This window comes from Zootoca vivipara, chromosome 1 (genome assembly GCF_963506605.1).
Source record: "Zootoca vivipara chromosome 1, rZooViv1.1, whole genome shotgun sequence".
Taxonomy (NCBI): Eukaryota; Metazoa; Chordata; class Lepidosauria; order Squamata; family Lacertidae; genus Zootoca; species Zootoca vivipara.
In genome coordinates, this window is record NC_083276.1 from 16,206,778 (window position 1) to 16,221,504 (window position 14,727).

The following is a 14,727-nucleotide window of genomic DNA, read 5'->3' on the forward strand; positions in this document are numbered from 1 at the left end:
GCTGGCTCTGGCGCTGAGCTCCGGGGCTGCTCGGCGCTCCGCGCGCTCCAGCAGCCGTTTCCGGGCGGCGGGGCGGCGGAGCGGCGGCGGCCGGGTGGAGGCGAGGCCGCTGGCTCTGGCCCTCAGCTCCGGGGCTGCTGGGCGCTCCGCGCGCTCCAGCAGCCATTTCCGGGTGGCAGGGCGGCGGCGGCTGGATGGAGCTGAGGCCGCTTGCTCTGGCGCTCGGCTCCGGGGCTGCTGGGCGCTCCGTGCGCTCCAGCAGCCGTTTCCGGGCGGCGGGACGGCGGCGGCTGGATGGAGCTGAGGCCGCTTGCTCTGGCGCTCGGCTCCGGGGCTGCTGGGCGCTCCGTGCGCTCCAGCAGCCGTTTCCGCGCGGCGGGACGGCGGCGGCTGGATGGAGCTGAGGCCGCTTGCTCTGGCGCTCGGCTCCGGGGCTGCTGGGCGCTCCGTGCGCTCCAGCAGCCGTTTCCGCGCGGCGGGACGGCGGCGGCTGGATGGAGCTGAGGCCGCTTGCTCTGGCGCTCAGCTCCGGGGCTGCTGGGCGCTCCGCGCGCTCCAGCAGCCGGTTCCGGGCGGCGGAACAGCAGGCCTCCTCGGCCAGGCAGAGGCAGGGCCGCTGGCTCCGGTGCTCCTGGGTGCTCCAAGCTGCTGGGCTAGAAACTAGAAACTGGGCTAGAAGCAACAGAGGCCCGGCCGCTGGCTCAGCTCTCCGCCCGCGCTGCTGCAGGCATGGAGATACACTATGTCTTATTTTCGGGGTATGGCTTATCTTTCGCAAATGCTTAAAATTGCTGCCCTGGCTTACTTTATGACTACGTATTAAAAAGGGGGAAACACGGTACCAAAAGCGAGGTGCTAGTACAGGCATAGGCAAACTCGCCCCTCCAAATGTTTTGGGACTACAACTCCCACCATCCCTGACCACTTGTCCTGTAAGCCAAGGGCTGTTTAGTTTGCTGACAAATATTCAGGTTCCATAAAGAAGGCCGATTGCCGAAGAATTGATGCTTGAGAATTATGGGCTGGAGGAGACTCTTTAGCGTCCCATGGACTGCAAGAAGATCAAACCTATCCATTCTGAAGGAAATCAGCCCTGAGTGCTCACTGGAAGGACAGATCGTGAAGCTGAGGCTCCAATACTTTGACCACCTCATGAGAAGAGAAGACTCCCTGGAAAAGACCCTGATGTTGGGAAAGAGAAGGAGACGGCAGAGGACGAGATGGTTGGACAGTGTTCTCGAAGCTATGAACATGAATCTGACCAAACTGCGGTAGGCAGTGGAAGACAGGAGTGCCTGGCATGCTATGGTCCATGGGGTCACAAAGAGTCAGACCCGACTAAATGACAACAACATTAACCCTATGGAGATGGTAGTATTTTTTTAATAAATGAACAGTGACCAGAGAATAAGGTAAACGTCCTGGGAAGGAAAGAGCGAAGCCGCTGAACTCCAAAGGGTGCTGGTACGCAGCCTCAGGGTTACGCTACATCAAAGGTGGGGAACCTGAGGTTCTCCAGATGTTGCAGGACTAAAACTCCTTCCAATCTCTCAGAATTTGGTATATTAGCTGGGGCTGGAGTTGAGAGTCCAGCACAGGGAATAAACAAACCACTGAAATACCTATTCAGGTTCAGCAGAGTCTACAGCAGGCATCCCCAAACTTCGGCCCTCCAGATGTTTTGGACTACAATTCCCATCTTCCCTGTACACTGGTCCTGTTAGCTAGGGATCATGGGAGTTGTAGGCCAAAACATCTGGAGGGCCACAGTTTGGGGATGCCTGGTCTACAGCTACACTTGTGCAGTACCGTGGGTATTTTTTAAATGAGGATTCAGACATGCAGCAAAAGTTACTTGGTATTTCTAAAGGTGAAGTTAAAGCCTTAGAAGCGTCTCCCAAACTTGGTTCTCCAGTTGTCTTTGGACTACAACTCCCATCATCCCTAGCTAGGACCAGTGATCAGCGATGGTAGGAATTGTAGTCCAAAAACAACTGGAGATCAAAGTATGGGAAACACTGCCTTAGAAGGTCCCAAGGACAAGAGCAGATTCTGAGGGCACACTGAGGATGAGAGGGAGGAGGAAGGAAAGTCCCACTTATGCAAGTGGACATTGCCCAAGCTGGAATTCAGAGGCTAAATTCTCTTTTAGGAATTACTGTAAATATACACGCAGGTGCCGCTATCAGGATGCTAGGTATCCAAAATCTGCTAGCTGAACACCAAGAATTATACCCAAACCTTGCTACACAGACAGCTGATTCGGATGTCCAAACAACCAGTTTGTCCACTTTCTTATTTTTGTTTTGCAAAAACAAATGGCGGCAGCCATTTCAGGGAGGGAGATTGTGAACATTTCTATTCTGTGATTTGTTCACAGGAAATAATGGAAATCATCAGTTCGTTCTATGCAAACGCTCACCTAACAAATAATTTCCTGGGAACGCATTGTGTTCACAAAGTGGGACCTGCATGTATTCTTCAGATGCATCCTGCAAGGGGCATGTGTCATGATGAAGTAGCACCCTTGCATCTCTAACAAAGGGGTGGCTAAACTTGTGGCTGTGCAGATTGTTGGGACTCCAAACTCTCACCAGCTCCCCATCTGCATGGACAGCTATCAACATCTCCAGCTCTTAAGTTCTAGGAGAGATCTGCAACAAGAGCACTCTTCTTCAAGACGTCAAAAACACCAGCACACCCAACGGGGGGAAAAGGAACACTTGCAAATACTCCCCATGCCTTCATCTTCCTCTTGTTTCCCTTTTAAAAAATAAGCTGAAATTTAATCAGTTTTAGCAAGTTTAGAAGCCACTTTTCACACATAAGATGTAGTTACCGTATACAGTTAGCTATGCAGTACAGAAAGTAGTACATGAATTTGTCATTAAGTGTTTACAAAGAACCTGATGTCATGCTAGGCACAAATATCGTTCTACGGAGGCACACACAATTGCAAGTGCTACACATCAAAGTGTAAAAGAAAATGATTTTTTTAGGTTGAGCCCATAAACGGAAACACTTGCCTACCAATGCTGGCTTACGTTAGTGTAATCAGAGTGAAAACAGGTGATATCACTTTATTGCAAGATAGAAACAAAACTAAGGCTTGGCTTGAGATGGCCCCAAGATGAATTTAATTGGTGGGCAAGTTTCTCCAGAAACACAAGATCCCATTACTTATGAAACTATTGCAGAAGTGATGCTTCAAGATGGGAAACCTTCAGTCTTGAGCAGGTACTGTACCTTAGTCCCCCATTCCCTGTATTAAGAACTTAGAACTTAAGCCCAAGAGATTTACATTTTGGAAACAATAGTTTATGCTATTCTTGTTGCGTCGCTGACACATGAAAATTGTATTCCCACTTCCCACCCAGTTCGAATATAAAATCAGACACTGGGGGCACACTGGCATAAATATACCCATTTTCTGTCCTGTTGAAAGCTAGATCTTCGTTAATAATTGCAGATTCATTGCAGCAGTGAAGTTTCTGTACAACCAGGGTTGTGTTTATTTAAAAGCATTTATAAACTGCTTAATGTTTTTAAAAAATCTCTTAGGCGGTTATAGAAGCTGCTACAATTCTGCAGAAGTGTAAAACAGAAGTTGCAGCACACGGTACAGGGTTCAGATTTCAGCTTGTCGAGAAACTCATTTCTAGCCCTCAGTTCCTAGCCCTTAAGGTTGAAAATAGAGGAATTCAATGTAGAGCTAAGCAGATGGCTCGGTCTGCCCCCCCCCCACCTGCACATACAAGGTCCTGAAGAGTCTCCTGACGCCCTCAGCCAACATGTAGTGGGGGGGGTGGACTCTACAGGAGCTACTAAAATTTCCAGTGATCAGGGGTGGGGCTTGGGTGCCCTGCACAGCTTCTTGCCATTGTCCCTTGATTAGGTTATGCAGAATTATTGTACAACAGTAACGCATTACAGTCAAAACAAAATAGGTTGTATCATTTAAATTCACATCACTGATGCAGAAGCCACCCTTTTCTTGGCTCAGGATCCGAGTTGGCTTGTCACTGTTTTGGTACTTAGGGCAGCTATTGGACACCAAGAAGGAAAAAATGACAGCAACTATACAACACAGCTCTGTTCAACAAAAATATGCAACCTGCACTATACTATAGATTCCCAAGGATAAGAACCAGCTCCCCCAGCCAAGGACAGGTTACTTCAGCATTCTGGTGTTTCAATTCACATGCCCGACTCACCCCACTAATGGGTGCAACTATCATCACCTTACCTTATCAGACCAAGGCAGCAGAGGTCTATAGGTTGTCCTGCTCCACCACTTGCTGAATGTAAAAAACGAATGCTAAACTTCACTCTCAAAGCTGCAGCGCCCAATGGGAGGCTCCATATGATCCAGAGAGATCAAAATCTCCACAACTGCTTAAGAGTTATTCAGGTTGGGGGTTTAGTGCTATGATGAAGCTACACCACTTACATTAAAAATCTAATTGAATGCTGGGGAGGGGGGTAGTTAAGGTAAATAGAGTTTTATTTAGCATCCAATTTCTGGGAAGTTAAAGAACTATAATTTGTCCTGGACAACAGAAGAAAAATAGGCTGTGCTTACAGATCGTTTTCTGCCATATTCTTTCTTCAGGACCACTGTTTTATTTCTTTGCCCACTCTATTACACGGGATGTACATATCAGGTGTTGTTAAAAGGTCAGTGCCTGTACAATACATTCTACAACTGAGCACCACTTTCCTTAACTGAACAGGCAAAGAGAAAGTACACGGAACATCAGCATCTGGCAGTATTTTCCCCCAAAAAAGTGACTAAAATGGGTTTTAAGTTGATTAACACTATTAAATCACATCTAATATTTGTTACTACATGATTTCATTACAGCTATACGATACAATTATACAAAATGTGTTAACATCAAAGAATACAACCAAAAAAATTAAGATAGCAAACAAAACCTATATAACTTTTTTTTCTCTTTACAGGAAAATACTTTTGAAGTATGCATGTAACTGCCCATTCTTTTAAAGAAAATCTACTGCAAGCAAAGTTATCAACCTCCAGAAAAAAAATCACACATAGCATTACTAAGCATATCCCCAAAAAGTGTACAATATGCACACTTGGAAAATACAAAATTAAAAAATTGTAAGCAACAGGTGAGCTTCATATTTATAACAATGTGAAAAGTCCAATTTTAGCACTGTTGTAGAAAGAACTGTCTTTGATGCAAGTCCATGAACTGTCTTGCCTCCTCCAGGTGGGGCCACGCTTTACAAAAACACCGTACTCTCGAAACCAAAATTATAGAGCAAAATCGAGCATTGCAGCAATGCACCCTTAAAGTTTATTTTGCCACTTTATCAAAAACAAGTCCTTTAGGCGTGTAGAGTTCTTTTTTTGTTTTTTTTTAAATTCTTTCCTAGAAACAATATACAAAGGGGAGGCTTATTCATTTTCAACAATTCTCCTGTAAAGTAAGATGCTTTGAGTCCAAGAGCTTTCTTCTTGCAGAGTTTCACTGGTTGTTTTTGGCCTTAGCATGTGTTAAGATGTGAGATTTCAGGTTAGTTGACTGAGCGAACTTCTTATTACAGCCATCAAAAGGGCACACATAGGGCCTGTCTCCAGTATGAATTCGCACATGTGTGCGCAAATTGAAGTCCAGTGAAAAGCGTTTGCCACAACCTTCGAACGTGCACTGTTGAATGAAAACACAGGGCATTAGGAGCGTGTCTCAGTAAGACAAATATTTTTGCCTCAAATACTGTGAACATGAAACTATGATTAGTTTGCTCACAGCATGCTGACATTTTCTAGTCACCATTTCTATACAGTCTCTCACAGTAGTCACAAGGCAGCGGGCAATCATTTTAGAAAATGCAATACAAACATACAATATTCAGAATGAAGCTGAAACTCAAACCCATGGACTTCCATACACAGGATCATATTTGTTGCTGGTTGACTGACTGATACAAAGAGTGATCACTAACAGTTTCCCGTCACCCTGGGAAAAGGTAACAAGTGGGACGCCACAGGGTTATGTCCTGGGCCATTGTTGTTCCAACGTCTTTATAATTGACTTGGGTGAAGGAAATGAGGGGGGTGCTCATCAAATCTGTAGATGCCACCAAACTGGGAGGGGCAGCCAATGCCACTGAAGACAGAATAGCGATTCAATCAGACCTTTAACAGATTGGAAAATTGAGCCAAAACTAACAAAGTGAATTTCAATAGGGACAAATGTAAGGTTTTACACTTAGGCAGGAAGAACCAACTGTACAAATATAGGATGGTGGACACCTGGCTTGCTTGGAGTACCTGTGAAAAGGATCTAGGACTCTTAGTAGACAAGCTTAACGTGAGTCAACCGTGTGATGCAGCAGCAGCAAAAAAAAAAAGCAAATGCTATTCTAGGCTGCATCAACAGAAGTATAGTGTCCAGATCAAGGGAAGTCACAGTCCCGCTCTATTCTGCCTTGGCCAGACCACACCTGGAGTACTGTGTCCAATTCTAAGCAACACAATTTAAGAAGGATGTTGACAAGCCGGAAGATGTGCAGAGGAGGGCAACTAAGATGATCAAGGGTCTAAAAGCCAAGCCTTATGAGGAATGGTTGAAGAAGCTAGGTATGTTTAGCATGTCGTGTATGAACAGGTTGAGAATCCTGCACTGCAAGAGGTTGGACTAGATGATCCTCAGGATCCCTTCCAACTCTACAATGCTTACAATCATACAAGGTATGATTCTATACCTTGTGACATGAAATTACTAGCAGTAACATATATATCTCAAGAAAAAGCTTTACATTTCTAAAGCAGTTAAGCAGTAGTTCAGGTAACATTACACAAGCAGTTCTTGGTATCCTTAAAGCACCACCTTTACTCTTTAATCCACATTTCCCCAGGAAAATACATTATAAATGTACACCAATTAACCACAACGTTACATTAAAAAAATTACTGCAAATAGCAGGCTTTACAGCCAAGAACTTAGGAATCTCATGGACATGAAGAATTCACCCATTCCTTCCTATAAACGCTATGGTGCAATGCCTGTGTTATCTGAACAGTTTAGCAGGCACAAACAAGCAAAGTACTTCTTTGGAGGATAAAGACAATGATCACTTTATCCACTGAAATCCAAGTTGGCATTCACTATCTGTGACTTGTTTCTATGCACGGCTTCATTCATAGCCCTCTTGCACAATTTTTGCCAATGAAAGGCTGAGGAATATTTGATGAAGAGGCATGAATGGCTGGGTTCAACAACATGGCAAAAGTCAATTCTTGATTGCTTTATATAAAGGACGGTGAATACCAGCCATGGCAAACTACTACTACTAAGAGGTAAAACAACAGTTCTAAGAGTGCCAGCTTTCACAATAGGAACAGGATTGTGAACAGAATTTCTCCACTGTCTAGATTTCTGTTTATTGCTCCTATTACACGTATGCATACAAGCACATTTTAAAAACCTCAAGGAGAAAAAACACACATACAATTTGTTTATGATGTTGTCCAGTTTGTACATCTTGAGCTGGCAAACTAGACAGTATGACTTATCAGTGAAAGACATCCCACACCTATATAACCTCTGAGGCCTGGCCTGTAGTGGGAAAATGCAGCATGTCAGGAAAGGGAGAAACAGTTCTCAATATATTGCACTCCATCTACATCAACTGCTTGCAAGTGGTCCAATAATTAAGTCTCTGACAATGATGAAGTGTGTAGCCAGCAAATAAAATGCTTTTGGGGTGTGGGTGTGAATGTAATTACATTTTGCTAGGTATATTTTGCCTAGCAGCTATTAAGTCTGCTGCTTGTTATAAGACCTGATCTCAAACCTCCTGGTAACTATGGAAAGATATCATCATGAATGGCCCAACAAGACAGGATAGGAAAGAATTTAGTGTGAAATGCCTCTTGGGCAGTTACTTGAATTATCCTGTCTACACATTTAGATTCTTTCCAGAATGGTGTTACCTAATTTTATCTGAGAACAGGTACCTTCAGGGGTTTTGGGCCTCAGGATGAAATCTACATGCAGTGTAAATGTCTACCAAGAGTTGGTTTTTTTGGGGGGGGGGAAGTTACCTGAAAGGGCTTCTCTCCAGTATGAACTAGCTGGTGCCGCTTTAGTTTTGAGCTCTCCACAAAGGCCTTGCCGCATTCCGCACAGACGTGTACTCGAGGCCCGTGAGTGTGCAGATGCTTCCTCATGGCAGAGTTGTCCCTGAACATCTTTGTGCAGCCCTTTGAGAGAATACAATGAAGCTCCATCAGTGGACTGCATTACAACTAGAATTTCTAGGTGCTCTACTAAAACACATTTAGCCTCTTCACATTTTTTGCCAAGTCATTTTCAGTTTATTTTTATTTAATACATGAGCTGCTTTTCCTTTTTCCAGTTGCCATTGCCCTTCTACTTCCCATCTTCAGAAACAATACAACTTTAATACAATACAAAATATATGCAACTTTCCTCATACTTTTAAAAAGGAACAGCGAAGTGGTCTTTATAAGCAAAAACTCTGAAGTTAAAAAGCATTTTGTTGACTACTTTATCTGGCTATCAGCAACCATAATATTTCACTCACTTTATGAGGACAGGCTATCGTTCTTGGAGCATCATCTTCTTTGATTTTTCTTGGCTTCATTCTTGCAAAGAAAAGCACAACAGCATTGATCAGTGAAAAGGAAATATATTCTTATTTGCTTTGTATTAAAAAAGTAATCTTCTGACATAAACCATCTGTATCGTATTGAAATTGTGATGGCAAAGTCTCAAACTGATTGGCTGAGCTAGTGTGATGGCATGAAATATTCCACTGTCTAGGAAACTAAACAGTTTACAGTTCAGCTTCTGTGAGGGAGGGGAAGCTGTTACTTTGGCTGGGAATAAAACCTCAAAGGAACAGGGTTAGGAAGTGAGAAAAGGTGCTGGGACTGGTCCTATCTCTGCACATTTAAGGATATGGAGCCCAGAGGGAGGAGGCTGGAGGCAAGATGGAATAGAGAATGGACTTTGAAACAGGAATCTGGAAACTTGAGGAATATGGCAGGCAAGCCAGAGAATTTATTCCAGAATGACCTAATCAGAGAGAACTCTGAAGAAATTTCACAGCAATTACGACAGTCTCTATGGTGAGGAAGAAAAGCCATGGAGTGATGGAAGCTGGTCAAGGGTGACTAAAGAAATGCCTGTAAGATCAAGATCCTGAGAGGGTAACCTACCACCGTGACCTGCTCTCACTGTGGCATGAACTGGGAGGCTTTAAACTACACAATAAAGCGCATCCTCACACTCACAATTCCTATCTCAGTGACTGAACTCTTATGCCAGAAAGACCATTTGTCAGTATCTGATAATTATGAATGAGCATAATGGAATAATGTTTTTACTAGAAAAACAATTCTCTTACCACTTACCTTGCAAATTCAGCCAACTGTTTAGGATCGGAAAGATCAATGCCAGGTATTCCTCCAGGTGGTAGCTTCTTTCCTGTCATGTATTCAGAGTAGTCTGGAGGGGAGTTCTCACCAATGATCTGCTCTTCCACCACAGTCTCATGGTCAATGTCTTTTTTGTCATCTGAAATGATTAGAGCAAACTGAATTTTGATTTAACATCCTCGAAGGACACCACCGTTGGCTAGGCCTGTACCTTAGCACAACCTCCCCCACCCTTAGCGCTAGCAAACATCCCTCAAGCTATTTCTATATGCAGGGTCAAAAAGATAATAAAATGCATTATCAAATGGTCATTTGCTTACAAATCTGTACTTTACAGAACCCACTGCCCACCGCCCCAGTACTAAGCACTAGCTTTACAGAACATGCAATTATTTCCTATTTCAAATGAATACAATACTAAATTCAATGTATGATGAGTTGCAACTATAAATATATACACTGGAAACTCTGCCAATTTCAGCTTAATTTAGCAACAGCATGATCAATAAGGTGGCAATTAACTTCCATTTGCTTTTAATAATAATTCCCTCTTAAAGAAGAATTCGGAATTTTTAATTCTAAAGAACTGAATTCTTCAACTGCCAATTCCTTGCTAGAAATATAATCCACAGCCCAACAAAGACATGAACAGCAGGAAGGGCACATATGCTAACTGAACATTTTGGGTAATCAAAATCTGTTGCCATAGCTTGTTATAAGGTGTTCGGCAGTTTCTATATTTCATCAATTCATTTTCCTTTTTAAAACTACAAATAGCACAGCGCAAACAAAGCAATCTTAAGGGCGAAGGGAGAGGGAGAGACTGTGGTGGAGGAAGCCCCTTTATCCTACAGGCAAGACTGAAAGGGGCAAGTGATCTCCTGCCCATTTGCCTTTAATGGCTGCTTGTCCTTTTAAAACCCTTTCCTTCCCACTGCTTCCAGTGAGAGGGTGTGATGGGGGACTGGGAGGATCCTACAGATTCACAGTAGTCACCCCCAACCCAGCATGCCCCCTTTTTGTCCTGTCTGCTGTCCAACTTCCTTGACAGCTCCATTTGCCAAAGAACAGCTGAGAACCAAATGAGCCAGGAGGATTGATCATGGAGATTGCACGGCAGGTACAGTGCTTCCTGCAGCAGTGAACAAGGTCTTGTGATCCCTGCCTGCTATTGTGAGTCTTTGAAATAACATGGTCTGTCCAAACAAGTACACGTTTGTCCCTATTGCCTGCTTATGAATGCTGGGCAGATCACTTGTATCTCAAAACTAATTTGTGCTGTGGCTGCTGTAGACACCCACTTCTTCAGGGGAAGCATTAGAATCTGGCAAAAAGCCTTCCCATCTTGTCAGTGTGTGCATCAGGCTTTTGGTCCTGATGTCAGTTGTCATGGGTGAAGGCTTGCAAAGGTGTCTGGGGAGAAGGAAAGCCTGCTAGTTAAAAATGCCCAGCAACGCCTCGGTCCCAGCAATCAAAGACCAGACAAGGGCCTTAGATAAGCACCGCAAATTTTTCAAATGGTGCAGTGGGTGGTAGATCCTATTCCACCTCTTGAGCATTCCCCCCAGAAGATGGCACGGCAGCTCCTGTACTATGAGCTAGCTAATCCACTTCTGTAACTCCAGGTGGACGGATACACTATCCAGAATCAGAGGGTGGGGTAGCCCAAAGATCTGCTGGCTTACACCCATTTTGATCTGTCCTTCCTGTCTATGAGGGTTAGCACCGACCTAGCAGAGCCACCCTGCCTGACAGGGTGGTTAGGCCATCTGGGTGCTCCCCTCCATCACTACCAATACCAATTTGCTCTCCTAGAGGAGCAACTCCTTCCTCTCCTAGGGCTCCCAGAAATTGTGCAGGGAATGGATATGGTGTTGATTTATTTATTTATTTATTTATTCCCCGCCTATTTGGCTGGGTTTCCCCCACCACTCTGGGCGGCTTCCAACAAATACCAAAATACATTAAAATATCAGATTAAAAACTTCCCTAAACAGGGCTGCCTTTACATGTTTTCTAAATGTCAGGTAGTTGTTTATCTCCTTGACCTCCGATGGAAGGGCATTCCACAGGGCGGGTGCCACTACCGAGAAGGCCCTCTGCCTCCTTTAAACTTAGAACACATATTCAGCCAAAAGCCCACCTCGTGACCCACTCTGGCTAGGTAGAGGGGTGGGTGGTGGGGATTGCAATGAAAAGACCCATGCATCAAGATGGGCAGGACCAGATGAATTCTCTCCACTCAGAGGATATAGTATGCTAATTTCAATGACCTTGCAAGTGGGAGGGCAAGAATACCTCCCTCCACTGAAGAAGAAATTAGCTAGTTTAAACTCCCAGTAAGAAAGAATAATGAATAGCTCTACCCCTAACACTATCCAAAAATAATATTTGCATGTAAGAAATGAATAAGCCATGTGCTAATTTGTCAAATGTCTGCTGCAAAGGGGGAAATTCATGAATTGTTTTAGTTTCCACATAAGCTGACAAGGAGAGGTATCAAGAATAGCCCACCCTTGAAAATTCTTCGTAGTGAAACACCTATACAGTTCATTCTTTGTGAATGCCACTATTAGCTCTAAATATAATTTTCAAGTAGTAGTTCAATGCAGGATTCTCAGGAATTCCATCCTCCTGAATAGTGTCCAAATCTCAATAATTCCTATACTGTATAACTTTTTTTAAAAAAACAACAATTCTGGCATTCAAATGTGATCAATGCTCTAGAAAGGTGGATTTGAGTTTATGAATAGAGATGTTAAGTCTGGATAAAGAATGAGGATTTAAGTAACATGACAGATGAGTTGAAGGAGCCATGGGAGAAAGAAGCAAAGGTAACCAGCAGCAAGTAAGATTGCAATGCACAGTAAAGAAGACAATGAAATGAAATTGGATATAATGCTGGTCTGCATGCATATCAGTGCTTCTGAACTTTCCCCGTAAGTCTTACTTGCTCATGTCCCCAATTATGTGCTTAGGATGAATCATTGTTGCTAACTGGGGAAATCATTTTACATTCGGTATTTTTAAAAAGAAAAAAAAAGAAAAAAAATATTAAGTGCTTTTCAAGTATCCTGAACTATTGGATTTGGATGAGTTGAATACTCTCTGGTAAAGGAACCCTCAATAATCCTCAATGGATCTGAGGGTGGATGATTATACCTTCAAAGAATTGAGGTTAAAGAGCTGCTGTTACTTTGTTCTTAGGTTTCACAGTGTATGGTTCTAGGACCCTAACTTGACATCATCTAACCTAGCAGAAGCAAGCTGTATGCACAGTTTGAGCAATAATATTTGTATATTATCACACTGAACAGATTACTGGTACTAGCATGGGGAATACAAGAATTTAAGAAGAACACTGTTGGATCAGACCAAACACCCATCCAGTCCAGCATTCTGTTCACATAGTGACCACTTCCAAATTTGGGAAACCAAATGAATTATAGCCATTTTCTGTTCTGGTGAACATCTGGTTCATTTATCTTCTGTACATAACAACACCCCAAACTGGCTTGAGCACCCAAAAGATAACAGCAGAAAAAATCCAGTAGCACTGATGTGGATGCAGTCAAGATTCAGAAGCATAGTCAAGGGCATCAGTGGACGATTTGGGGCTTAAATGTAACATGATAGGATGCCAGTGGCCACAGGTGATGTAATGCTAGTGATGCAGCTGAAGGCATCGTATTATGCGGATACATGCTGAATTTCTAATAACTAGGATCTAAACTTACATTTCTACTTCTGGGTATTCTGACCTAGATCTTCCTGCACTGAATTCTTCTTAAGCAAAATAAAAAAATTCCTTCAGTAGCACCTTAAAGACCAACTAAGTTTATATTTTGGTATGAGCTTTCGTGTGCATGCACACTTCTTCAGATACACTTCTCATTCTTCTTAATGAGATACGCCTGTACCGCTTCAGTTTGCTGAAAACTATACAAGCGGTGGGGGAGAGAAACTAGGCTAAAATGCTTCTCGGTGATATCTGAATTTCTATGTGGAAGTAATGCCTAGTTCAGAAGAGCATTGAAACATTTTAGCCCCACCTACAGTCTGGAGTGGCATAGATGTACTAGGCTTCTGAAAAAGGGATGGCACATAGACTAGGAGTGGGGGATCTGTAGCCCTCTAGAACAGTGTTTCTCAACCTTTTATGGGCCACGGCACACTTGTTCCGTGAAAAAAATCACGAGGCACACCACCATTAAAAAAGTTAAAAAATTTAACTCTGTGCCGCCCTATATAATTATGACTGTAAGAAACACTTGCCAAATATTGCTTTCCGGCGGGTCAGTGTTATGCATTGGCGGCCGCCAGGCTCGTTTGCACTGAGCTTTGGGAAAGAGGAGGAGAAATATTGCTTTCCGGCGGGTCAGTGATGTTTATTGGCAGCCGCCAGGCACATGACAATGCAAATCGCCCTTCTCGTCGCCACATGTCGCGGCACACCAGCCAGCGTCTCGCGGCACACTAGTGTGCCGCGGAACAGCGGTTGAGAAACACTGCTCTAGAAGGTGTTAAGACTCTAGGGGGCCACAACCCACCCACCCCTAGTTTACAAGATGCTATTTGACAAGGGTCAATGCAATAGCCATGCAATAGTTTTCCGCTTACTAACTCTGAGAGGGATTTCTTAATGGTTTGAGAAATAGCATTGTGCTATAATGGGACCCTGGAATGTAACTAATTACCCACAATGACAACAGAAGGTAAGGACTTCGCTTAATTTGAAAGCTGCAAGTTATTAAATTGCTTAAGAAGCAACTCTACTCAACCCCTAACTTCAAAATAAAAAGTCACTTGAGAGCAAGTACATGTTACCGTATTTGGTGTAGTAACACATTTTTAAAAAGTAATTCAGGATATTATTCTAGTAACTATTAGGCTTTCCACATGCATGAAAAGGGGGGAAGAGAACTCCTGAGAACTGTTTTGACCTCCACTGTCACAAGTTCAGATAAGGCACAGCATAAATGCAATTATGCAGCAAGTTGAACTGGTTACCAAAACTTGGTTTCCATACCATAAAACACAGGATATGTAAAAAGATGCAGTCAAGATTTCAGAAGACGGCATCTGAGAAGGTTATGAAGTTTAACTAGTTCAACTATTTGAGCATCTGAAAGGGAGTGGCATTTAATGTATAGTACTGTAACTGAATACATCCGCCTCAAATCCTACCCTATTCAATAACATTCAAATTCAGAACTGGCAGAAGTGTTAACTTTCCTACAACAATTATTTTTGCAGGAGGGCATTAAATCTCCCCTTAAAAAAAGGCT

At 43.3% G+C, this 14,727-nt stretch overlaps 1 protein-coding gene across 2 annotated transcripts in view; it reads right to left on the bottom strand.

Annotated features, from left to right (window-relative positions):
- Window positions 1-583: 583 nt before the first annotated feature.
- Window positions 584-14,727, bottom strand: part of YY1 (YY1 transcription factor) — a 15,437-nt gene continuing 1,293 nt past the window's right edge. The window contains exons 2-5 of one of the 2 annotated variants that reach the window (XM_060271853.1): window positions 9,416-9,566; window positions 8,584-8,644; window positions 8,081-8,239; window positions 584-5,681 (exon numbers count right to left, since the gene is read on the bottom strand). In XM_060271853.1, coding sequence (XP_060127836.1) covers window positions 5,499-5,681; window positions 8,081-8,239; window positions 8,584-8,644; window positions 9,416-9,566 — 554 coding nt within the window. In that variant the 3' untranslated portion in view covers window positions 584-5,498. Of the gene's footprint in view, window positions 5,682-8,080; window positions 8,240-8,583; window positions 8,645-9,415; window positions 9,579-14,727 lie in introns of both variants that reach the window. The other variant, XM_035106012.2, reaches the window with a different exon arrangement.